The sequence below is a fragment of the Paroedura picta genome, chromosome 15 (genome assembly GCF_049243985.1).
Source record: "Paroedura picta isolate Pp20150507F chromosome 15, Ppicta_v3.0, whole genome shotgun sequence".
Taxonomy (NCBI): Eukaryota; Metazoa; Chordata; class Lepidosauria; order Squamata; family Gekkonidae; genus Paroedura; species Paroedura picta.
This window is the reverse complement of record NC_135383.1, coordinates 7,558,202-7,582,782: the sequence shown is the minus strand read 5'-3', so window position 1 is coordinate 7,582,782 and position 24,581 is coordinate 7,558,202. Positions and strand designations below refer to the sequence as shown.

At 46.8% G+C, this 24,581-nt stretch overlaps 3 protein-coding genes across 8 annotated transcripts; 2 read left to right on the top strand and 1 right to left on the bottom strand.

Annotated features, from left to right (window-relative positions):
* Positions 1-11: 11 nt before the first annotated feature.
* LOC143824578 (basic phospholipase A2 VRV-PL-VIIIa-like) lies at positions 12-5,036 on the bottom strand. Of its 3 annotated transcripts, XM_077312007.1 has the most exons (6): positions 4,878-5,029; positions 4,180-4,314; positions 3,935-3,991; positions 2,260-2,404; positions 1,326-1,429; positions 12-261 (listed from the first exon to the last, which is right to left on the bottom strand). In XM_077312007.1, the coding sequence occupies exons 3-6, from the start codon at positions 3,972-3,974 to the stop codon at positions 119-121; spliced, it is 432 nt and encodes a 143-aa protein (XP_077168122.1). In that variant the 5' UTR covers positions 3,975-3,991; positions 4,180-4,314; positions 4,878-5,029; the 3' UTR covers positions 12-118. The 3 variants fall into 3 exon arrangements, with proteins under 3 accessions (XP_077168122.1, XP_077168121.1, XP_077168123.1); XM_077312006.1 differs by lacking the exon at positions 4,180-4,314 and having other exon boundaries at positions 4,878-5,036; XM_077312008.1 differs by lacking the exons at positions 4,180-4,314; positions 4,878-5,029 and adding an exon at positions 4,610-4,622.
* An 864-nt stretch (positions 5,037-5,900) lies between these two features.
* LOC143824773 (basic phospholipase A2 homolog Gln49-PLA2-like) lies at positions 5,901-9,770 on the top strand. 2 transcript variants are annotated; one of them, XM_077312426.1, is made up of 5 exons: positions 5,901-6,053; positions 7,747-7,799; positions 8,366-8,510; positions 8,625-8,731; positions 9,370-9,770. In XM_077312426.1, exons 1-5 carry the CDS (start codon positions 5,947-5,949, stop codon positions 9,588-9,590), a joined length of 633 nt encoding a protein of 210 aa, XP_077168541.1. In that variant the 5' UTR covers positions 5,901-5,946; the 3' UTR covers positions 9,591-9,770. The 2 variants fall into 2 exon arrangements, with proteins under 2 accessions (XP_077168541.1, XP_077168542.1); XM_077312427.1 differs by having other exon boundaries at positions 6,043-6,158.
* Positions 9,771-10,074: 304 nt separating this feature from the next.
* Positions 10,075-13,955, top strand: MUL1 (mitochondrial E3 ubiquitin protein ligase 1). 3 transcript variants are annotated; one of them, XM_077311936.1, is made up of 6 exons: positions 10,075-10,230; positions 10,522-10,677; positions 11,166-11,305; positions 11,402-11,489; positions 11,849-11,969; positions 12,790-13,955. In XM_077311936.1, the coding sequence occupies exons 3-6, from the start codon at positions 11,186-11,188 to the stop codon at positions 13,481-13,483; spliced, it is 1,023 nt and encodes a 340-aa protein (XP_077168051.1). In that variant the 5' UTR covers positions 10,075-10,230; positions 10,522-10,677; positions 11,166-11,185; the 3' UTR covers positions 13,484-13,955. The 3 variants fall into 3 exon arrangements, with proteins under 3 accessions (XP_077168051.1, XP_077168049.1, XP_077168050.1); XM_077311934.1 differs by having other exon boundaries at positions 10,522-11,305; XM_077311935.1 differs by lacking the exon at positions 10,522-10,677 and having other exon boundaries at positions 10,083-10,230.
* Positions 13,956-24,581: the final 10,626 nt, after the last annotated feature.

Below are 24,581 nucleotides of genomic sequence, written 5' to 3'. Positions count from 1 at the left end.
TTACCCTTTTATTTATACTGCTCCCACAGAGCAATTTACAGATATATAAAAGCTTCTGGAGCCATTATAGTGCCATTTCAATTATGATACTTTATTTCAAGGGGGCCCCGTTTTCCACTTAACACAGCTTGGGCCCCTCGTCACAGAGGAACCTGAAGTGAAAACGGAGCGTCTCGTTGTACGAGTTGAGGTTGTCTCTGAAGCAGAGGGCGGCGACTCTGTCACACTTGCAGGTTTCCATTTCGCACCAACTTCCTTCCTCTGTTGACAGAAAAGAAGAGGGGGGGGGAGTCAGACATCGCTGGCAGGGTGGCTAGCCTCCCCGTGGCAAGCTGCCAATGGTTTATTCCAGTGAAAACGGTTTAAAGCAATTTCAAAACGGAGTCACCGCAGAAAAATGACACGTTGCGATATTAAGATTAGTAGGCCCCCTACAGAGCCTCTTGTGGCGCAGAGTGGTAAGGCAGCAGACATGCAGTCTGAAGCTCTGCCCATGAGGCTGGGAGTTCAATCCCAGCAGCCGGCTCAAGGTTGACTCAGCCTTCCATCCTTCCGAGGTCGGTAAAATGAGGACCCAGCTTGCTGGGGGGTAAACGGTAATGACTGGGGAAGGCACTGGCAAACCACCCCGTATTGAGTCTGCCATGAAAACGCTAGAGGGCGTCACCCCTAGGGTCAGACATGACCCAGTGCTTGCACAGGGGATACCTTTACCTTTACCTTTAGGCCCCCTACAAAATTTGGATAGGGTATTAAACTTGGGGATTGAACTCAACAAAGCAAAATATCGCCAGGCGTAAAGTTATTTTCTATAATTTCATCATCCAAAAGGGATACATTTAGAGAAGTTTCCAGTTATTAATGATATATCACTGAGGAAGATGTCGAAACTGGACTGTACCTAGGAATCCGTTTTCAAATTGTTTTGAATGTTGTTTTCATTGGAATAAGTCATTTTGCCATTGCCAGCTAGAGATTTTTTTTTCTTCTGCTGCTTGTATTGTGGCTGACGGGTCTTCACCTGTAGCCTTCAAACGGCAGCTAATGGTCTCATGGGATTACAGTTGATTTCCAGGTGACAGAGATCAGTTTGCCTGGAAAAAATAGCCACGTTGGGGATTGAAATTATGGCTTTCTACCCCAATGATGTTCCTTTTCCCTCCAACCCCACCTTCCCCAGGCTCTGCCCCCCAGATCTCCAAGCATTTATCATCCTGGAAAATGCAACAGAAACCTGTCGTCCTCTAGCATTGCATTGTGATATCTCCGTTATTTTCTGGATGATTAAAAAAACTTCGAAAGCCAACCGCTTTGTCTTGCCTTACCGCATGTTAGGTTTCCATTGTGACTGGTGAATTTATATCTGTCTGTTTTGGGCTTGCATTCCTCTTTCAGCGCTCTGTAACAGCAGTCATGAGCAAGGCAGCAACTAGGGGGGGCAGGGGGAAGAAAGGAGAACGCAGGTTGAAGCAAATAGAGACACATAAAAGCCCTGGTAGATTGGACAATAGCTCACCTGAGAGCCAGAAATGTGTAGCAGCTAAGAATGGCTCTTTGATCTGGAGAGCCGGGCTTGATTCCCCACTTCTCTTCCACATGAAGTCTGCTGTGGGTGAGCTTGGGCCAGTCACAGTTCTCTCAGAACTCTCTCAGCCCCACCTACCTCACAGGGCCTGTTGTGAGGAGGGGGAGGGAAGGCGATTGTAAGCCGCTTTGAGACTTCTTTGGGTAGAGAAAAAGCAGGGTATAAAGACCACCTCTTCTTCTGTTCCAGCCACTCTGGTGGTAGACCAGGTACCTCAGGAAACCAGAAGACTGACAGGTGAGGCACAGAGGCCAAAGCCCCCAGCAACTGGCGTACAAAGGTACACTGCCTCTGAACTTCACCAGCTGGGTAACTGGAATAGAACTCCCCCCATCCACCCACCCCAAACAAATCCTAAAGGTAAAGGTAAAGGTATCCCCTGTGCAAGCACCGGGTCATGTCTGACCCTTGGGGTGACGCCCTCCAGTGTTTTCATGGCAGACTCAATACAGGGGTTTGCCATTCCCTTCCCCAGTCATTACCATTTACCCCCCAGCAAGCTGGGGACTCATTTTACCGACCTAGGAAGGATGGAAGGCTGAGTCGACCTTGAGCCGGCTGCTGGGATCGAACTCCCAGCCTCATGGGCAGAGCTTTCAGACTGCATGTCTGCTGCCTTACCACTCTGCGCCACAAGAGGCTAGAGAGAAAATAATTGCTTTGCTATCAGTTACCGGTCAGTCGCATCCTGGGGTTGTCCTTTGCCTCCTAGCCCACAGTAACACCCATAAGTGGTATATGTTGGGAATGCGCTTTCCCCCGTTGCGATTTTAATCATTTGTCCAAATTCCAGGAGGCTCCCTTGCGCCAAGTGCATATCTGTAAAACAATTACAGAGGGAGTTAACTGGTGAGCCTGTTAGAAAGGAAGGGGATTTCTTATCACTTCCTGTACTCATAAATCTGGTCCTCTGTGGATGTTGAGGTGCCTTGTAAATTATCTCTGCCTCAACGGAGACAATAAAATCCTTGAAATTGGGCCCCACGGCTTCTGGATCAGTGGGCAGAGAGGGCTTTTTAAGGATTTTGGCAAATGTGGACAGGAAGGATTTTCTAGACTTTGTGGTCGCAGCCAAGTAATATTTCAGCGGGAGTAGTTAGGAGTGCAGAATGCTTAGGAATCTGGCAAGCCGGGTTTGATTCCCCACTCCCCCACGTGCAGCCAGCTGGGTGATTTTGGGCTCGCCACAGCATGGATAAAGCTGTTCTGACCGAGCAGGAATATCAGGGCTCTCTCAGCCTCCCCTCCCTCACAGGGTGTCTGTGGTGGGGAGAGGAAAGGGAAGGTCACTGTAAGCCGCTTTGAGACTCCTTTGGGGAGAGAAAAGCGTCATATAAGAACCAACTCTTCTTATTCTTCTACAAAATGACCCTCACGTGGATCCAACCACAGAAGGAACAACAGCACAGAAAAGGCTGAAATGCATTGTATTCCGAGCCATTTTGTTCTGTAATGAATGACATGAATTCCGTATTCAGATGGAATCAGACTCCATTTGGCCGTTTTGTGAGTACTTTAGGGGTGTTTCCCAATCCTTGACTAGATATCCTCTGCTCCTGTAAAATGGCCCTGTCGTCTAAAAACTTAATTGCTCCATAAAAGCCTTAATTGCTCCATAAATCTTCTCCTTTTTGCATGAAGAACTCTGTGACCTACGACTGGCTGTTCCACATATGTCCTGACATAACAGTGTCCCATACAAATTGATCCAGGCCTGAAAGGGGGAGGGGGTGACTATTCTTTCTCCCTGTCAAACCACATTGTTCTTTATTTATACCCCACTTTCCTCTCCAATGGAAACCTAAGCAGTTTGCAACATTCTTCTCCCCTGCTTCTTTTTATCCTCACCACCACCACTCTGGATATCAGGTTTGATTGAGGGATAATTATCTCAAGCCCTGCCCCCCCCCCCGCAAGAGTTACAATTTTAGCATTCCCACTTTCTATAAGGAGAAAACATGCTACCTCCAGTGGTCCTGGTGCACGTGGCCACCATTTTGTGTGAATAGGATGAGATTCCAGCTTGGGTACATGGAAACATGTGCCTAATCTAATTTTCCTTTCACATGTACCCAAACTGGAAAATACACAGAACAGTTTCTTTGTATATCAACAGAATTGTGCATAATAATCCTCTTATGCTTCTTCCCTTCTCCCAGTAGGATCACCAAAACTGTAATGACTAAATGCAGCTAAAGGAGCTAAACTAACTACCCTGTCTATGTACAATGTCCTTTGTTCTGTCACTGTCCTCAGCCACAAAAGGGCCCAGGGGTTCATCCATGAGGTGATTATGGACCACTGTCAAGTTCTACCACCGATGGGACGGTCAACTCTGTCGGTACTTACTGCAGGCTAGAAGCACGATCACTCCCCAAAGGACCTTCATGTTCCTCCAATAAGGATCTAGAAGAAGGATCATGTGAGGGAGGAACCATGCCAAGACTGGACGACAGTCAACATAAAGTCCTTTGGGTACATATGTATGTACACACACATACGTACATATACACATCTAAACACACACACACACACATTCAAAAGTGTTTGACTCTGTACTTCAGTCATTGTTCACTGAGAAATTAACCAATTACCTTCTGTCCAAATTACACATGACAGTCTGGAGTAATTTGTTCCCTCCCTCCATTTTCCATTTGTTTTATGAAGCACGGCTCTTGGTTTGTTTTACTTTTCCTGTACACAGCTACAGGCGTTACTGAGCATAAGATCTGAAGCAGAGAAACCAAAAATAAGCTTTTCCCCTTTACCCCACAACTTTAGCATTAGCTAAAACTCTTCGTCTTTGTTCCTCTTCATCTGAGGATGCATGAAACACCAGCTGCCTTGAATTTGGAGAGGCTAACGACGCAACTTTAGGCTCGCTCATCCAAAGCAGTCGAAAAATGGCCTTCCATGTTATTGGAGAAACATTTTCTCCCCCACATCTGTTACATATCTGATGGATCTCGGAGAACAATAATACTGATTTTATATTTGTTCTCCCTACAGCATTTTTTAACCTACCTTGCTCCTTATAGTGGACCAAACCTCACATTCTGATTTTGGGGATGTTGTGTTGGGTTCCCCAAACTTGCTTTGGCACCCCCAGTCACACACATCTGGGAGCATGCAGAGGGAGAAGGGGTTTCAGGGTCCCCTTTGTGTCATTATCCTGAAGGCACAGTTTGCCCCATTACAGCTCCCCCCCCAAAAAAGCAAGGCAAATGATATACAGCCAAATACACACATAGGAAATCCTGAACCTAGTGTCTGTAGTCAATAAGGTACTTACTGTCTTCAGCCTGTTTTCTCTCTTAGCCTTTTAAGAGTCCGGTCGTCTCCCCTTGGAAGCAAATTGGCCAGTCTTTATAGTTAGCAGAAGAGTTTTAGACCAACAGAGAAGGAAAGACCCCTGCTGTTTCTCCACGTTCCAGACCCAACTGGAGAAGCCAGTTTCTTCTGAACTGGGGTGTTACATAACAGCAAGGAAGTAACTTCTCCAACTGTCATTTCTGGTATTGTAAAAAAAAAAAAAAAAAGAGCCCCAATTCTTGTTTTGCTATGCCTAAGTCCTAAGCTATGGTTTTGAAAAATGTGGAAATTGCTACCTGCATTTCTGGACATTGCCTTTTGCAGTCCTAGGGGTAGCGTGCAGTGGGGTTGTGGAAATTTCCATCTGAACAATGTTGTCCCCAGATCACAGTGTTTGTGCAAGAGACCTGGAACAGGTATGTCAATCCTTTTGGATAAATGAAGGGGCCCCTGAAGTCTAGCTGTAGGCTGGAATTGCTCCTTCACCCAGAAAGTTCCAATTGTAATAAAATAACTGAAGACATTATTGGACAGATACTTCTCCTGGATGCTTTAAGCCAGTGGTTCTCAACCTGGGGGTCGGGACCCCTTAGGTGGTCGAAGGACCCTTTCACAGGGGTTGCGGCACGGCAAGCAGCTTGGCCAGGGGGGCGCCATCCACACAACAGCCTTGCAGGGCAGATCAAGATACAGCGTTTGTGTGTCTGGAGCAATGGAAAAGAGCGAGATTGGCATGGTGGGACAAGAGGCAGAGCTGAACTGAGAAACCTCAGGAAAAAAAATTATATACCATCATGAACAATGGATCTTCATGCCATGGGTCAGTTTCGGTTTAATTTATTTGAAAGAACACTTGCATAATTTTATGGTTTTACAATTTGTATCCTGTCCTTCTCTTCATTCCTTTGCCTGTCCTCTGAATAGTACTTGGTGGGTTCCATTTCTCAAGCATCACAATTGGACATTCCGAGTCGGGGTAGGCCCTCTGCCAGCCAATTGGGGACAACCTCTCAGACAGACCAGCCTTGATTCCTCTGATTCCATATGTTATGGCCCCATATGTCAGTCATGCTTCTCAGAGAAACTTCTGTGGGCTGAGAGCCTCTTGGGAGCGGAACAGGAACAGCAGACCGCTGGTTCTTAGACAGGGGGCTCTGTAGGTGATGCTACGGATTCCTTGGGACCAAGATCTTGTGCAGAAATACTATGATGGGGCAGAAGTCCCTTGGGCAAATAATAGACCATCTGCACAATTGTTTTGGTGAGAACACCAGGTTGGAAGGAGTCCAAAGAAAGGGCAGGAGGAGTTAATGACTTAAAACTTTCTGCGCTTGCTAGGGTAGAGTGTTTTGTAATTAGGGCTGAGAAGGATACGATTCTGTGGGGAGTGTGGCATCCTACAAGTCATGTAGGATGGGACTTGAAAGTGGTGAAAATGTTTGCATGCATCCCTGCGAAGGTGGTCATACTCCCCAAGAACCAGGTCCTCCAGAAGAACAGTCTCCTCTACCCATAGCTTTTTCTGGGAGAGCAGCTACTCAGAAAAAGCTATGGGTGAGAGGAGACTGTTCTTCTGGAGGACCTGGTTCCTGGGGAGTGTGACCACCTGAACAGGGATGCGTGCAAACATTTTTACTACTGTCAAGTCCCTTCCCCAGTAAGGACTGGGGACATAACCCCGTTTATAGCCCCAAGCCCCCGCTGAATCAACAAAGTTTTTAAATCTTGTATTTTGTGTCTTTTCTGTATATTTGCTTATTATGTACTTCATTTATATGCCACTTTACACCACTTTCTTCCCCTCCATTTTATCCTCACAACAACAACCTTGTGAGGGAGGCCTGAGTAAGTGTGTGTGGCCGGCCCAAGGTCAACCAGCTAGCTTCCATGGCTGAGTGGAGGTTTGCACCAGTCTCTCCCAGATCCCAGTCTAATCACTGCACCATTGGAACTCTTTCAGACAAAAGAAGAGAGCATGCAGTCTATTGTATTTCCAGCAGGCTAGCAAGTGACTGTGACACAGGCCTACAGGTCCTCCCTGAGCCTGAGCTGAACAGAGAAACCGCTGTCCAGCACTTCAGGAACGCAGCCGAAACCAAAGAGATAAGCAAAGAGAGCCAGTGTGCTGTCATGGTTAAGAGTGGCAGAGTCTAACCTGAAGAACCAGGTTTGATTCCCTACTCCTCCACGTGCAGCCAGCTGGGTGGCCTTGGGCTAGTCACAGTTCTCTTAGGGCTGTTCTTAAAGATCAGTTCTGTTAGAGCTCTCTCGAACCCACTTACCTCACAGGGTGCCTGTTGTGGGGAGAGGAAGGGAAAGATGTTTGTAAGTTACTTTGAGACTCCTTCTGGTAGTGAAAATTAAAATGCAACTTCTTGAAAGAGGTAGTCAAGGGCTTGGGGGGGGGGAGGATAGGAAATCTATTATGCAGAGAGCTATCCAGGTTGAAACACAAACTGGTTCTGCAGCAGGGTGATTTGTAGAAGTTAGATCCCGTCTAAGAAGTTTCAAAGGGAACTGCTAGCTCCACCCTTCCTGTCAACACTACAGAAATCCCAATTCCTGTCAAGACCTAGTAGAATTAATAAAAACCTTCCCAAGCAGAAGTAGCTTGCGGGATGTGTTGAGCTGGGCAATGTGCCCTCCTCTGGATGTTCCAGACTTTTCTGGGCATGCAGGAATGCAATTTCTGAATTAAAATCACTGTTCCCAAAGATGGGGAATGGGACACAAAAATGTAATGTAAAAAGGCCTGTAAGAACATTCAAACTATGGAAAATCTCTCACGTTCAGGCGTCAGTTTGGCACAGGTAATAAATTGGCACTTTGATCTGTTTTCTCCTTGTCAGGTTTGTCCTTGCAATGAAAGGGCTTTCTCTCTTGGTTATCCTGGTTGCAAGCGGTGAGTTCTGGAAAATACCATACCCTGTTCTCGAACACGACCCCCCCCCCCCCGGGCCTCCTTCTGAAAAGGTGATGAAAATATCCCATCTTGGAGGTGGTAGTAAGTGGTAGCAATGAACAACAAGGTTTTTTTTTTTACCTTGGTGGATCTTTTCATAAATGGTTTGGGTTCTTTGCTAGTTCTGTAGATTCCTTTGTACTGTGCATACACAGGGCAGAGTTTTGAGAAGCACATTATATAACATGTATACAATGGCATATAACATTTATACATATTATATGGCAGACTGTAAACTGCTGATTTGATGATGCACAAAAAAATAATGCCGAAAAATGTCCTAAATGCAAAGAAACAAAGTTTAATGAAATCAGAGAATTCAACCCCTCTCCAATTTGGTTTTCACAAGGGAGAAACAAAATCAAAACAGGGATTTGAGGGGGTTTAAATTAGAGAGGAAACATTTGAAATTGTCCCTACAGCGTTCAAGCTTTTATTGAAAATTTAATGCCCCAGTTAGAAACCTCCCCATGTCAATATTACTTCCGCTTTTTTTCCTTTTGCAGTTCTGGCCATGATTAATGGCAGCCCCCTGAACTTCAGAGGGATGATTCAAAGGATTACAGGGAAAAACGCTCTCATCTATTTCGAAGGATATGGGTGCTACTGTGGAAAAGAGGGGAAGGGAAAACCAAGGGATAGAACAGACATGTGAGTTTGGGGGACTCAGTCTGTCCCTAGAATCTGGGAGTCAAAATGTGACATGCGGACGCTTAGGTTGTTGCTTCTTCCTACCATTTCCTTATGCTTTTGTCCCCCTTCAAGGTGCTGTTACCACCTCGGCTGCTGTTATGAGAGCTTGGATATGCACAAGTGCCACCCAATGATTGATCATTATAACTTCCATGTTGTTGAGGAAGAGGTTATCTGTGGTGAGTCAAAATGGGTTGGCAGGTAGTTGTGGGTAGGTAGGTAGTTGTGAGTTTCTTGCATAGTACAGGGTGTTGGACTTGATGACCCAGATCCCTTCCAACTCTATGATTCTGTGAGTCCCATTCACAGTGGGGAGCATGACATGGACACTTCTGAGATTGATTGATTGGTTGGTTGGTTGGTTGATCTCACAGGGACCCAGAGCAAATTACACATGGTGAGTTGGTACAGTCAACAAAATGGGACATTCAATAACTTATGAATGGGGATTTTAGAAAAAAAAGTTGTTTTTTATACCCTGCTTTTCACCCTTCTGAGCAACCAGTTCCTGATCTCTGTAGTCCATAGATTATCTATTTGTTTACATATTAGCTCAGTTTATATACTGCCCTCCTGCAAACAAGCTCAGGGCAATGCACAACATCATATTCAGTCATAGATTAAAACAGTTAAAACATTTTAACATCACTTAAAACCGGCATCAGTATCCAGCATCAGCATCCATTATATTATTATTCCAGCACGGTCTCCCATGTTTTCGTGGGCTGTTTAGTTGTAATCCCAGTGGAGGTCAACAACATGGGTCGCTGTACTCCTTTCCATTCTACTGTGGTAAGGGGCAATCTCATTTCTGCAGAGAAAGGAGAGAAGCCGGGCTGCTCCACATGGCTGTGCGAATGCGACCGGGAAGCAAGCCTCTGCCTCAAGAGGGAAGCCCAAACCTACAAGTCCTTCTACCATCATTATCCCGAAGTCTTGTGCAAGGAGATCACCCCCAAATGCCCCCCTGGCGAAGGAGTGGTGCAGCAGGAAGAAAACCTCAGCCTAGAACCGCAGGGGGAAAGGACCCTGACATAAACTCTGGAGCTGCCAGGAAGCAGAAGGGGGCATCCAACAGCTGGTGTGAACTTTTGCATGGATTCAGCACTGGCAACAGGCACCCTAGCCCCAGGACGTCCCAGGTTCAACATTCACTCTGGACGGTGGTTTGAAAGAAATATTTTTGGAACAGACTTTTAAAATGAATGTTAAAAACCACACCATTCAGCACAAATTGATTCATTCATGATGTGGGGGGGACCAAAAGAGCTTTATTTTGGTTTTGAGAGAGGATTTTTCTTTTGTCCAGTTATACTTTTGCACAGCGACGACCAAAGGCTGGGGTGGCCAAACTGCGGTTCTCCAGATGTCCATGGACTGCAATGGCTCATGGGAATTGTAGTCCACGGCCATCTGGAGAGCCACAGCTTGGCAAGGGCATTTCCGGCTTTCGGCTGCCAAACTTCCGGCACGATAGAGCTCGGCAGGCCTAGAGCGGCACCTCTCCTCCGGAAGGCGGAGCGTCTCATCCAGCGTGGCCTTTTTGAGCATTCTAGCGGTCGCTTCCTCCTTGACGTCATCAGGCGTCGCCGGACTCCAGCGAAGTTTTCGTTGGCAAGAGTCCCTGAAGATTTGAATCTCAGGACGGGAAGGAGGGCGACATTTCCCACCGGGAGGGGTAGTTGTTGTTGAATGTCGGGAGGAGCGTGAGGGGGAGGGACCGAGAGGGCTGTGTCGCCATGACAACGCTGGGGTGGGGGCTTCAAGGGGAACGGGGCTCGTTGCCATGGGACCCAGGTCTGGGATGCAGGGTGGGGGGAGATGCTGAAGGGTCTCTAGTAGTTTTAGTTGAGGGAATGTGACTCTTGGGGGTTTTTTTTGGAGGGGGGTCATGTTGCTGGAAGGCACGAGTATTATAATTATTATTGTTTATTACACTTCTGTTTTGTCTTGTTTTGACTGGCTCCAGGCGGATTACAGCATAAAATGTTTTAAATGCAAGCTAATGTCCATAAATCCTGACCTGTAGTTGAGGAAGGCACGAAGAAGAAGACGCCTTTTCTCAACCCGCAGGAGTCTCTGAGCGGCTTACAATCGCCTTCCCTTTCTTCCCCCCACAACAGAGGTAGGTAAGGCTGAGAGAGCCCTGATATTACTTCTCCGTCAGAAGAGCTTTATCAGTGCTGTGGCGAGCCCAAGGTCACCCTGCTGGTTGCATGTGGAGGAGGAGCAGGGAATCAAACCCGGCTTGCCAGATTAGAAGTCGGCGCTCCTAATCACTACACCAAGCTGGCCCTTGATGTTATTTCCATAGGAGATCCAACTGGCCAGTGTAGGCGGGGAGGTCTCAGGATCAGAGGGTAGCTCTTATTGGCCTCTGCCACAGGTTAGTGCTGAGAAAAGATGTAGTTGGTTGCTGGCCTTTACCTCTGAATAAACTTATATAACTTGCATAAACTTATATGGAAAAATGAGAGAGTATTTTTTCTTGGGACATTATGATGTGGTGCACAAGCTTTAGAGTTCCCCAGAACTCTTCTTCCAAATGGATGTTAGGTAACATGGAGAGATTCCTAGGCATCCAAAGCCATTCTTCCTCTTTTCCTTTTCCAGACTAACATAGTGAATACAAAATGGATGCAGGTGGACGTCCTTCGACTGCTCAAGTCATTCTCTTGGCTACCAGCTCAGCTGTCACAGCAATTTTATATGCCATTTACAGACAAAAATCAAAAGTTGTTCATAGCCTGAAGGTAGTTGCTTCTTACACCTTGTCAGATCTGTTGCTTAATGCTGCCCAGTGATTTACTTCTACCAAGATGCTTACTGGTGATCTCTTGCTTCTCTAGGGAGCCAAAAAGGTCACCCTAGACCAGGACCTGAAAAGTATTCTGATGGAAGCGCCTGGGAAGTGCGTCCCTTATGCAGTGATAGAAGGTAGAGTCTGTGGGTAGCCATGGGGTGATTTCTGATTGACTGTTGTTCTGCTAGCCCTGCCACCTATATCAGGGTGGATTGTGGTATAATGTGCAGTGTAAAGCATACAACAGCCTCTCAACAGCATAGAGAGGAGCTTGTCCTCCCCACCCCCCTGGTAAGATGAAAAAAAAAGCAAGGACCAACCGCACCTTTAATCTTTTGCAGCAGAGTCCCACTATAGATTACTCCCAGCCCTTCACCTTGCTGATAATTTGAAAGCTTGGTGATTTTTCTGTCTGCTGAGGTTGCTGCTGCGTACCATCATACGGATTTTCAATTGCTTTTGGGTGTTAATTTTTCCTCTTCCAACTGGTTAGGTGTCGTGCGATCCGTTAAGGAAACTCTCAACAGCCAGTTTGTGGAGAACTGCAAGGGAGTGGTCCAAAGGTTGACGTTGCAGGAGCATAAGATGGTGTGGAACCGGACCACCCACCTCTGGTAGGTCTCTCTGTGTTCTTTAAGCTTACCAGCTGAGAGATTATGTCTTCCACTGGTTTCATGGGCTTCAGTGGATAAGGCAGTGACCAGAGAAAGAGCAAGGGAGATTCTGGAGTATGTCGGGTCCTATTTTGTTTACTGAGTGAAGATTAGTTGGTCGGAGGCAGTGTTTGCAGATCCCAGAGTTGTGTGTACTGGTTAGTAGCTGTGGAACAACTTGTGTTAGATACAGCTCTGCTTCAAGTAATCTCACCGCAGTCCATGTATCCATTTTACAACTTCTTGGGATGCTTGCAGCTGATTCTGCTGAGGTGGAGGACATGGTGGGAAGGGATCACATAAAACCTTTGGGCCGTCTAGGCAGGAGGTCCAGGAAGGGACACCTCCTTACACACACCCATTCACACTTGTGGATAACCTGGTAGTTTTCTGGTTCAAGTGTTATGTCCAAGTTGCCTCTCTATTTCTGTTTGCTGGTTTGGTGTCCTTAAAGACAGGAAAAGTACATTACGCACACTGGGCCGAACGGGACTAAATTATTAGGGTGTGTGTTCTATTCTATTGTATCTAGCTTGCTAGACTTAAGATCGTGCTATGGAATTTTGCATCATGTAATACGCCATGTAAATACTTCTGCTTTTCTTCCGTTCAGTTTTTAGACTTCTGATTGGTTCTACAGCCCTAATCCTGTTACTTTATTCATTGACTGTCCCATCTGTCAGTCACATTGTCCCGATGCCTCAGGGTACAACTGACAGGGAAACCTCTTCTGCCCCTTCTGCCACCAGCTTGACTTCTTTCTTGGCTCCTTCATCCCCAGGAACAATTACGAAAAGATCATTCACCAGAGAACAAACACAGCGGCCTTTGATTTGGTGCCCCAGGAAGGCGCTGCTGACGTCGCCGTGAGGGTGATGAAGCCCCTGGATGCGTCCGAAATCAGCTTAGAGACGGTCTACGAGAAATTCCACCCCTCCGTGCAGACCTTCACGGACGTGATCGGCCATTATATCAGCGGGGAGCGTCCCAAAGGCATCCAGGAGACGGAAGAGATGCTGAGGGTGGGGACCGTCCTCACTGGCGTGGGAGAGCTGGTCTTGGACAATCACGCCATCAAACTGCAACCCCCCAAGCAGGGGATGCGCTATTACTTAAGCAGCCAGGATTTCGACTCCTTGCTTCAGAAGCAAGTGTCCCACGTCCGGCTCTGGAAAATCCTGACGGCTGTTTTCGGCTTTGCCACCTGCACCTTGCTCCTCATCCTCCTGCACAAGCAGTACCGCCGCCACCGGGAGAAGCAACGCCTGCGACAATTGAGTGAAATGTGCGCGGCCGGTGGAGATGCAGCCAGCCACACTTGCGTCATCTGCCTGAGCAACATCCGGTCTTGTGTCTTCCTTGAATGCGGGCATGTGTGCTCATGCGACAAATGCTACCAAGCGCTCCCGAAGCCCCATAAGTGCCCTATTTGCAGACGAGAAATCACAAGAGTCGTGCCTTTATATAACAGCTGAACGTCGCAGTCTAAAAAGTCCTTGGAAGCAAACCTCCTTACAAAGGAGCGGCCTTTGAGTGTTGCTAGGAAGCTCTGCAGAGGAGCCGTGAGTTGTCTGGCGTTCAGTGACTTGTACTCTCCCCCCGCAGCGGCAAAGGGAGCTGAGCCCTATTAGCTGAGGATTGAAAATGGGCTTTTGAAATGTCGCCTGCTTCGGATTTTTGGATCGCCAGCCCTAACCTTGGTGGACGTGGTGCCCGAATACAGGTTCTCCTCAGTTGAGAATTCACATGCACACTGTTGTGTGTTAGTAATCTTTGTGTTTCTCCTACAAGAATTAACAAGACAGTTTTTTTTTCTGGGTCTCATAACCCTTTCTGAACTGTGTCACTCCAGGGTGGAATGTGTGTTTTGCACAGAACGAACTTAAAACCTCCAGTTCTGCATGGAGACGCTCCAATCCTGTGCAATAAATAAATGATACAAATTAAGCTGGCATCTGTTTTACATGGTGTGTATCTGGGCTCAAGTATGGGGGGGGGGTTCAACTAAAGAGTAAATTAGATTAAGCATCTCTTAAGTATTCCTTTAATATGCTACACCACCAGGGTAGGAGGAGGTTGCTTTCAATGTTTTTAATGTATTTTAGATTAAATTCTACTCTGTATTTTATTCTGTATTGTTGCAACCCGCCCTCAGAACTTTTATATCTATCTATCTATCTATCTATCTATCTATCTATCTATCTATCTATCTATCTATCTATCTATCTATCTATCTATCTATCTATCTATCTATCTATCTATCTATCTATCTGGATGGATGGATGGATGGATGGATGGATGGATGGATGGATGGATGGATGGATGGATGGATGGATGGATGGATGGATAGATAGATAGAATTTGAGTTGTTTTCTTTTATATCTGTCAGATAGATAGATAGATAGATAGATAGATAGATAGATAGATAGATAGATAGATAGATAGATAGATAGATGATAGATAAAATTTGAGTTCTTTTCTTAGTACAGGTATAACTGTATTTATGCACCACCTTTCTCCCCCAATTGACTAAGCAGCATTCATCCCTTCCATCCTCACAACCACCCTGTGAGGTACATCAGGCTGAGAATGCATGACAGGCTCAAGGCCGCCCAGCCAGCTTCCATAACAGAGCGGGGATTCGAATTTGTGTCTCGCAGCTCCTTGTCTGATGCATAACCGCTTGGCTGTCGTTCAGACTCCCAAGAAATCGCATGAAATCCATTTGTGGACTTTGTATACCCTTTGTGCTTCCTGAAATGAGCTCTAGGTGGTGCCAGTTGACTGTGATGCTGCATCAACAGGGTGGTTCCAATTCTAACAGGGTGGACCCCCCCCCTTCCAATCAGTGCATCCATCCCTTTGCTTGCTGGCTCTCTCCTTCATGTGCAGAGCTGGGGAGGTAGGATGATAAACAAGGAGATTTACCAGGGAGAGAGAGAGAGAGCTGTCACTCTAAGTTATTTCTGTTTCCTTGCTGCTCTTTCACTCCCACAAGCGTGATACTATTGTACCTGTCAATGTGTTTTCAGCAAGGGAGGTTTCTTCTGCCCTTCCTCCTCCAGCCACCTGCTTTCAGCTGCAATGTGAAATCTTATAGATGGGGAGGGAGAAAAAGGCTTTGTGTCAAAGGCAAAGGACCCCCTTAGATCGTTGTAAAGGGGCTTTGCCAGATAGCCCAAGCTAGCCTGTTCTCACCAGATTTCAGAAGCTAAAATGTGCCAGCCCTGTTTAGTGTGTGGATAGGAGACCAGCAAAGAAGCTCAGAGTTGCAAACCATCTGTGGACATCTCTTGCCTTGAATACTCCTTGGAAGGGTCACCATAAAACCGGCTGTGACTTGACATCAAAAGGGATAAGGGCTTTGGACAGGTTTTGTGAGGAAGAGATCTTTGGTTGGCCATTGGCCATGACAGCAGAATAAACAAGCCCTACTTGGAGTCCTTGGCCATTCCTGAAAACACGATGCTAGAGGAGATGGACCCTTAGTCTGCTAAGGGAGACCCTTCGTCTCCCACATCTTTAAGGAGAAAACAGATCAGGCCAGCGCCTTCTCTGGAAAAAAATTGGCCACTAATATAGCCCTGTTCTCTTGAGCCCTTCCACAGGCACAACACTGCAATGTTTCTGGTAATGGATCTTGACAGGGTATGTCCAGATCTAAGTCAATGTCTTTCACTGAAATGCAGTATAGCCAGGCCTTTATTCTTTGTGCTGGGCGTCAGAGCTTTTGTTTTTATTTATTTCTTAAACACTATGCCTTGCTTTCTCTGTTTCACTGGGCGAGCTTGCTAAGGGAAGCCGGTCAGATCATCTGGTAGCTCAGGAGGGATGCCGAGGGGAAAGGAACGGCTATTCTTTTCATACAAGGTTTAGGAGTGAGACCACCTATGTAAGCAAGTCAGTTTGGTTATTGGGGGGGTGGGGGTGGCGGTAATAACACGGACGCTTTGAGACGTGATAGAACAATGAATTTAATTAAGACCCAAACAGCTCCCTTCACACCTCGCGCCCACCCACGCCAAGCTGCATGCAAGCAGTGGCAACAAATACTTGATAACGTTCCTGCCTTCAAAATCACACCGGCTGAGGCAACGGTCCCAACGATTCCCTGGCCCTGCAAATGCCAAAAGGAAGGATCCCCAGAGACGGCCAGGGGCGATGGCTTGCCTCAGGGAGAAAATCCAAAGACAGGTTCTCTTATTCATTTAAATTGGATCCTAGCCGGTGGGAAGGCATCCTACAGAAACCCAATTTCAGTGAGAGACAATCCGGAATTGTTCGTTAGTTTCCCCTCAGAAAATCCACATTTGGATTTTGCTGCTTCATTGTGCAAATTGAACCTATATATTTTTTTTGAGTTCCACTCTGTTTTCTTACACTGACTGTTTCTCATAAAAGGATATGCGTTTCTCATGTTCGTGAGCCACCACATTATATATGTTCTAAGTGTAAATGATATGTATTAACTACATATCAAACCAGCTCAATGGGTGGCGAGCCAGCTTGGTTAATCTGGAGCGCCGGGTTTGATTTCTCCTCTCCTCCACCTGCAGCCAGCCTGGTGACCTTGGGCTAGTCACAGTCCTGTTAGAGTTGTTCTCACCGAGCAGTCCTGTCAAAACTCTCTCAGTCCACCCACCTCACAGGGTGTCTGTTGTGGAGGGAGGGAGGGAAGGCAGTTGTGAGCTCCTTTGAGACTCTTTTGGGCAGTGAAAAGAGGGGGTATAAAAGCCAACATTCTAAGTAAGAGAAACAAATCTACAAAACCACCTGTAAAAAGTAAAAAAAAAGTGAAGCTGTTGATAATTAATGTCTGCTATACAAAGAAACAAAATGGGGGATGTTCATGCTTTCTGAATGGTTTTGCTTTACTGATATTCAGCTTGTATGAATGTTTTTCTTTCTTCAGACTTTCCTGCCGAATTGTGCCTCAGCTTGGCAGGCGTCAGTTTGCCATCCCTAGTGGCACTCAAACTCTTGTTTCTGTAGGCAACCGTTCCTGACCTTGCTCATAGTAAGACTGTTCTGCATTTGTCTTGTATGCACTTGTATATCTCTGGTAAACAAATGGAATATTCCTCAGCGTGACCCTCAGAAGCCACATTAATCTGGTTGGTCTAACATGCTTGTGTTTGCCCTTGAGGACTTGGCCTCTCAACAGAAGACAACAGTCAAAATGGCTCCCTCTGCACGCAAATGCGAAAAAACTTTAAGATATTGTCCTTGGTGAGAGGCGGCTGTCTTCAGGTTCCTCTCCTCTTTGGCATGTGGGACCCTGTGGCGAGTGCAGAACTTTCTGCCTCAGTGGTAGAGCATCTGCTTGGCATCTAAAGGTAAAGGTATCCCCTGTGCAAGCACTGGGTCATGTCTGACCATTGGGGTGACGCCCTCCAGCGTTTTCATGGCAGACTCAACACGGGGTGGTTTGCCAGTGCCTTCCCCAGTCATTACTGTTTTACCCCCCAGCAGCAGCAAGCTGGGTTCTCATTTTACCGACCTCGGAAGGATGGAAGGCTGAGTCGACCTTGAGCCGGCTGCTGGGATTAAACTCCCAGCCTCATGGGCAGAGCTTTCAGACTGCATGTCTGCTGCCTTACCACTCTGCGCCACAAGAGGCTCATCTAGAAGGCCCCAAATCCAGAACAAATTTAGGGTCCAGTGGCACCTTGAATAAAACTTTGTTGGTTTAAAAGGTACCACTGGATTAAATTTGTTCTGCTGCTTCACACCAACGCAGTGAACCACTTGAATCCCAAATCTAAACTTTGACATCCCCTGTTAAAAGGATCAGGCAGGAGGTGATGTGAAAGACCTCAGCATGAAGATGAGTTTTATACCCTGATTTTCTCGGCCCTATGGAGTCTCAAAGCAGCTTACAAATCACCTGTTTTCTCCTTCTCCTTGGGAAGGGAGGTGATCCTGAGAACTGGGACTGGCTCAGGATCACCCAGCAAGCTTCATATGGAGGAGTGGGGAGTCAAGCCAAGTTATCTGGATTCGAGTCCCCCGCTCTTGGGGAGCGGCTGCAGAGTTTGAGAAGACCTGGCTGACCTTGATCAGCCAGTGGTCTGATTCAGTGCGAGGCAGCATCATAAGGAAGTCGGATTGTGCTTGTGTAGGCCCCACCTCTAGCCTCCACCTGTCCACCTCTCTGTACAGTCCTGATCACGTAGAGGGGTCCATGAGCATAAGCGCATAGGGCCGTGTGCCGCCTTGCCTCTGAACACACAATTTTATGCATTTGCAGCATGCGCAACGGAATGTGTAAACTGGGCTGCCCACCCCCTCTGCGGGGTGTCGTTAGCAGGTTAATCGCCCACCTTTGTCAATTGAATAGGCTTAAGAAATGGGTAAGTCACCGCAAAAAAAAACCCTTTAATGCTTGTTCCTTGTTGGAGCTGCTGGAGGTGGTGTGAAATAATCTGATATCTGAATACCGTGGGATGAACGAAAGCTACTAGTCATTGTCAGAAGGGATGGCCTAAATTATCTAATTGCCGTTCTTGATTAGAAGAACACGCCACAAGAGCAAATAAAACATTTAATTCCAGTCCCACCAATTAAACAAAGTTCTTAGAATACCAACAGGTTGGTTGTCCTCATCCGGAGGGAAGTCCACCTGGCCTCAGCCTGGGTCGAAGCCTTTTCGGTCCTGCCCCCAACCTGGTGAAATAAACTCCTGGATGGTCTCAGGGCCCTGACGGAGATGGCTCAGTTCTGCAGAGCTTGCAGGATGGAGCTTTTCCGCCAGGCATTTGGTTGAGGTCAGGATACGGACGTGTCATCTTGGACCCCTTCTGTAAGCGGAGACACCCCTCTGATGGTCAGTTGCAAGGTGTACTCTTTCACCTTCATTTCTGCAGACGAGGCTGTGATTGGGTTGTTTTAAAAATTTATTGCATGGCTTTTAACGTCTGTATATTATGTAAACTGTCGTGAGCCGCCACAGGCTGGCAATGCCAGGAGTGGAGCGGTAAAAATCGAAAGTATAAGTAAGTAAATAAATAGAGTATGCCACCAAAGGGGCGTGGCCCAGTCAAAGAAGAGCACTTTTTGTCCCCCTGATTTATGGATAAGTTTACGATTAGATCTCTCCAACTGAAGTTGATTTCGATTCAAACAGGTTGCATTCGAAGCCAATTTTTTTTTTTTAGTTGAAAAGCGTAAAAAATATCATAAATAAATATTCTATTACGGTGTTTGAGCTCCTTGCTTCCATGGAGACGGTGAACTTCCTAAAAACGTTCAAAATATTATTTCAAAATACAAATGCTTTGGGAGAAACCCCCCCCCATCTCTTCCACATTTACATACCATAAATAAACATCCACTATTTGACAATCTGTTCCATGTTTTTAAAAATTCAGGATATACCTCGGCAGATTCTGGCTGCTTTTCTGTCGTCTTGCTTGTGTGATAGACCCAAATTGGAAGCAGAAGACACCCAAGGGAGAGCGTAGCAAAAGAAGTATTCTCAAAAACTGGGTCTGATCTCTCAGAGGTTTCTGGAGGGAAGCAAAAGCAGCTGAGATTGGTTTTTTTGGGGGGGAAACACCTTTTTGAAAGCCTTTGAATCACGCTTAGCCCACTGGGAAAGCTATTACGGTTAGGAATCTTGGTCCACATCTTCATTCATGGCTAAGGTAGGATGAGGGGTCACTGTGGAGGAATTCCTGTGCTTCGAATAGATCACACCTTTGTTTTGGCTCTCATTCATTCTATGGCGGCTCATTAAATGTAGCCGGTAACACGGTCAGATTTGATGATACTTGGCTAGCTGGTCCAAACCGCTGCTTAGCTCGGGATGTTCCTGAGCCGTTTTAAGATCTCTGTCTACTCTGAAACTGGTAAAACCACTCCCGCTGTGCCTTTATGAGGCAAAAGCAAAGAAATAGAATACTTCTTCTCTAAAGCCAAGAACCAGCCTTGGCTGCCTTCCAAATCAACAGAGCAGAAGGTGCTTTAGAGAAGACCCCATGAAACATCACTTGTTGGGCCTGCAGGGAACCCTCATTCGGAAATAGCTACCCCCATTGTAGAAGGATGCTAGGCTTGGAACAACCCAACATTTTGTAATTGCCCTCCTTGGGCAGCCATTTATGATGATCCCGTCTCCCAAGGCAGCCATGTCATGGTAGGGTGTACATTTCGTTATACTTTGCCAAGCTTTTAAAACCACCGGGAAGAGCCAATCTGGCATCTCACCTAGTTGAACTTGCAAGGCTACGCCTGGCTTCTCACAGAAAGCTGCAGCCAAGAGGGAAACTTCCCCTTTTAGCAATTACAGCCACGTTTCCAGGTTTCTTTGTCTTTCCTCCCGCAGTGAGCAGTGCTGACAAGAAGAAACATCTCTCTTTCTCTCTTCCTGATCCCATAGTGGTTATGAGATACAAAGCTGGAGCACAGCAAAACTTTCTATTTGAGCAGGGGTGCTCCTGTACCCATTGGGCTGCAGGTTTTCATATTTATTTCTGGAGATTGAGCTCCTTCCGCTGCGACTGGGGAAAGATGGGCCACGGGCACTGCAGTGCTGAGCGTTTGTTTAAACCCTACAAAAAGGTGTGATGTGCAAACACGCCTGTGAATTTTACTGTTTGCTCAAGGTGTCAGACTTTGCAACCCAAGTTTCGTGCGGTTTGCACCGCGGAGGTGTTCTGTTTTGTCTGTTTCGTAGAAGACCCTTCAGTGATAACCTAACCAAACTCAAAACTAAATGTATTCCATTTGCAAATAGAATTATTATAACGTATTGGAAGTGACTAATTTTAACAGATTAGTAATATTGCCAACCTGCTGGAGGCCCCCAGCCCCAGAGAGTATGCCTGGACTTTACCAGAGCCATGGCCTTCTCAGCCCTGGTTCCTGCTTGGTGGAATATGCTTCCGGGGGAGATCTGGGCCCTGACGGAACTCAATAGAGTTCAATAGGGCCTACAAGAAAGAGCTCTTCCACCAAGACTTTGTTGAGGCCAGTGGAAATATAATTGGTTCATCCGATTTGGGCCTTCCTCTACCTTTTCCTCCCCCCTCCCTCACCCCCTTATGAGGCTATTGTTTGATATTTTAATTATGTTTTTTCCAAATATTTATGCATTCTGATTTTATACCAATGTGTTGTGCACTGTCCCAAGACTATATTGTAAGGGGCGGTGTTAAAATTGTAAAATAGTAAATAAAAATAAATAGCTGTCAGAGATGGTGGAAGATAGTAAACAGACCTGACTAATTTAAAGAGATTAGCAATAATAGTCATCGTAGCTGGGTGACTGTCAGAGAAAGGGAAGTTGTAATTCATCAGATATACAACTGAAAGGGGCATTTACCAACCAGAGTTACATGCCAGTCTTGCCATGGACTAGATTACACTGACAGGCCCTACAGTCTAGGCCAATGCCGGTGCGAACTGAAGATGAAACGAGGTGTGATGTAGCATAACCCAATCTGGGCTATGATTTTGCTCTGTAAAAGGAAATAGGACTTATAGAGCAGTACGGGACACTGGATGGAGAGATCGGAATTCTCCCTTTGCCATACCTTTTGTCATCAATCTGCTGTTTCTTTCCCTGGCAGGCTGGTCTACAGACTTTTCAGGATCAAGATGGAGGAAGGAACTGAGACTTGAAAAAGTCATGGGCTTGGCAGCTGAGCAGTCTTCAGTGAGGCAAATAGTTCTTGATGAAGCAGTAAATAATTTTTCCTCTCCAGAGCCGGGAGCAATTTCTGCCCCCAAAGGTCTTGATGAGCCCCTCAGCCAATAAAAGTTTAATCACCGCGATTCTTTATTTGAAGGGCACAGCTTCCAGCAACTGGATCCAGTGGATATTCAATAACTGGGGCAAAGCAGCTGGGCAACTGGCCACTCCAGGGTGCAGTTCGGTAATTTTAGACTCTGGCTTTAATGGTTTTAGGACTTCCCCCTTTCATTAATCTCAAGTGGTCCGAAAACAACCGTTCCCGGAATGCATCAAGGCAGAAGAAAGTACACAACTTGTAAACATTGTTTTCCAGACGAGTGAAACTCTGCTTAAACTTTGACATTGTGAGGTATATAATAACAGGTAAACTCCTGTTAATTGTTTCCTGTGCTTACCAGTGCTCATGTGGTCGGCAGGTGGGGTAACAGGGGGCGAGATTTGGTGGTAGAGCCTGGGGATGGTGGGGGTTGGAGAGAGGTGGGACCTTAGGTGGGTATAATGCCCTAGCAGGCACTCTCAAATGCAGCTATTTTATCAAGGAGAACTGATCTCTGCAGGGAGGAGTTCAGCTGTAACTCCGAGAGATCTCCAGCCATGATCAGGTGGTTGGCAACCCTCACAAACCAAGTAGCCCCTATAGCTCTGCCAGAATCCATGGGATTTGGCTGTTCTCCCTCCTACAACTGGTGGTCCTTTACGAAAGGAAGTTTCCCCGTAAGATAATTAATTCATAATATGACCATGCCAGGCTACTGTATACCATCACAGTTCATTGGTCCAGCTACCTAAATATCGTTGCATCTGCTTGGCTGTGCTTCTCCAGACTCTCAGGCAGAGAAAGGTCTTTCACAGTACCTGCTGTCTTTAACTAGAGATGACACAGATTGAATCTGGGACTTCTACAGGCAACGGGTGTGCTCTACCCTGAGGCACGGCCCCCCCCTCACAAAGCGACACATCCTTAGTCATGATTAAGATGTGAACAAAGATTTTCTGCACATTGGAACCTTAGTAGCATTCCCAGTGGGCTAAGTCTAATTCAAACGCCCTTTGAAGGTATTTTCCCAGGAAACAACTTCTACTGCCTCCACCTCCCTCCAGGAACTCCTGAGAGATCAGCTCCAGTTTTTTTTTTTTTGAGGAAGTCTCTTTAGCTACCATCTCCCTTGGGTGTCTTCAACAGAAGATCTTATAATGGCTTCCAATCCACGTCTAGCACATAAGCAAGACTGAAGCAACTATAACTTGCTGGGGCATATCCGGATTTTTTAAAAAAACACTGAGCATATTGTAAAATAGTGGATAGGAGAAGCTTGCTATTTTTCTCCCCCTCCTCCTTTAAGGGGACATAGCTGTGGCTAGTCAGGCCCCCATAAGCCTGGGGTCTGGAGCAGTGGCCCCTGTTGCCCATTGGCTGAGATCATCTCTGGGTTGGAGCACAGAAGTTATGCAGAGCTTTTCCAGGCTCTGAAAGTTCCAGCCAGCGCCTCGAATGGAGGCATCGGGGAGGAGAGAACACGAAAGGCAGCTGATCCGGCTTCCTCTGCAGTGAAAGAGCACGTCTCTCCTCCCGGTGCAAGCCTCCAAACTGAGAGCCTGGCACAGTCATCCTGCCTGGGCACCCTCTGGCTTTCCTTCTCTCCCTCCTGGCTGTTGGGGATGGCAGGGCGTCACGTTGCCAGGGGATTGCGTCATCCAGCCACAACACTTATGCCATCGGGTCACATGAGAGGACTCCACCGTGGCACCGGGGAGCCGTTTGCACCTCTCTCAAGGGACACAATCAGTTGGATCCGCCGGAGGGAATACAGGAACAGCAGAGAAGGTGGGGACTGCACACACCCCTGCTGCTCCCAAGAGCTGTGGCGCAAACATTCTAAACAGGCCTACATGAGATGTTCCAGGAACCGCCATGTCACTTCCGCAACAGGGGTGTCTTGTATCCCTGCCTTTCTCCTGAGCAACAGCAGTACAAAAACTACTCAACAAACATTCAGAGAACAGGCATTGCAACACGGAAAACCAGGTTCAAAACACAATAATCCCCCAGCTGGGTATTTCCCCAGGCTTCCCCCACAGCCCCCTGGAAATAAGTCTGTCCTGCAGCTTGGCCATCCAGCTTGGGAGGGTAGAATCCCCCAATCTCCTCATGGAGGGTGCTCTAGAGGACCTGTGGTCCTCCAGATGTCTGTGGACTACAATTCCCATGAGCCCCATGGGAATTGTAGTCCACGGACATCTGGAGGACCACAGGTTGACTACCCCTGCTCTAGAGGCAGGCATGGGGCAGCTACTGAAAAGGCCCTGAGCCCGGATTCTTTCCCCCGTGGTAACTCGTAACCCAATAAAACATGTCTATGTGACATCCTCACCTTGCATAGTTTCCCCATCCATTTTGATGGCAGCCAATAAGGGGGAGAAGAGAGCCTAACCACACAGTGACCTCTCAGCATGTGTTTTGTAGCAATAGAATGCTAGCAGCTAACAGAGAAGGAGAGGAGGAATGAGTCTGTTATTTTTGGTGGCAGACATGTAGCTTTTGCCATGTTCCGTTCTGGTTCCAGACAGGTAACTAGAGCTATAAGTAGCACCTGTTGGATCCTGGAGCTCTCCTGGTAATTTATTTCCAGATGAGGTTCAGTCCGTTGGAGAAGATGAATCTCCAAGGAAAGGGACCAGGTAGGTCCTGCTTAGTGCATGGATGCCCTGAGAGATCCAGACTGGTCTCTGCTACAGTTACTTTCCAAACAATGGCAATTGTGTTGACTTTTCTCTCACTGGGTTGTCGGAGTGGCACAGGAATAATTTCCTTAAACAGAGGGATGGACGTGGCCCATAAAACCACCTGCAATAGCTGCCAAAGTTCAGGAGAACTT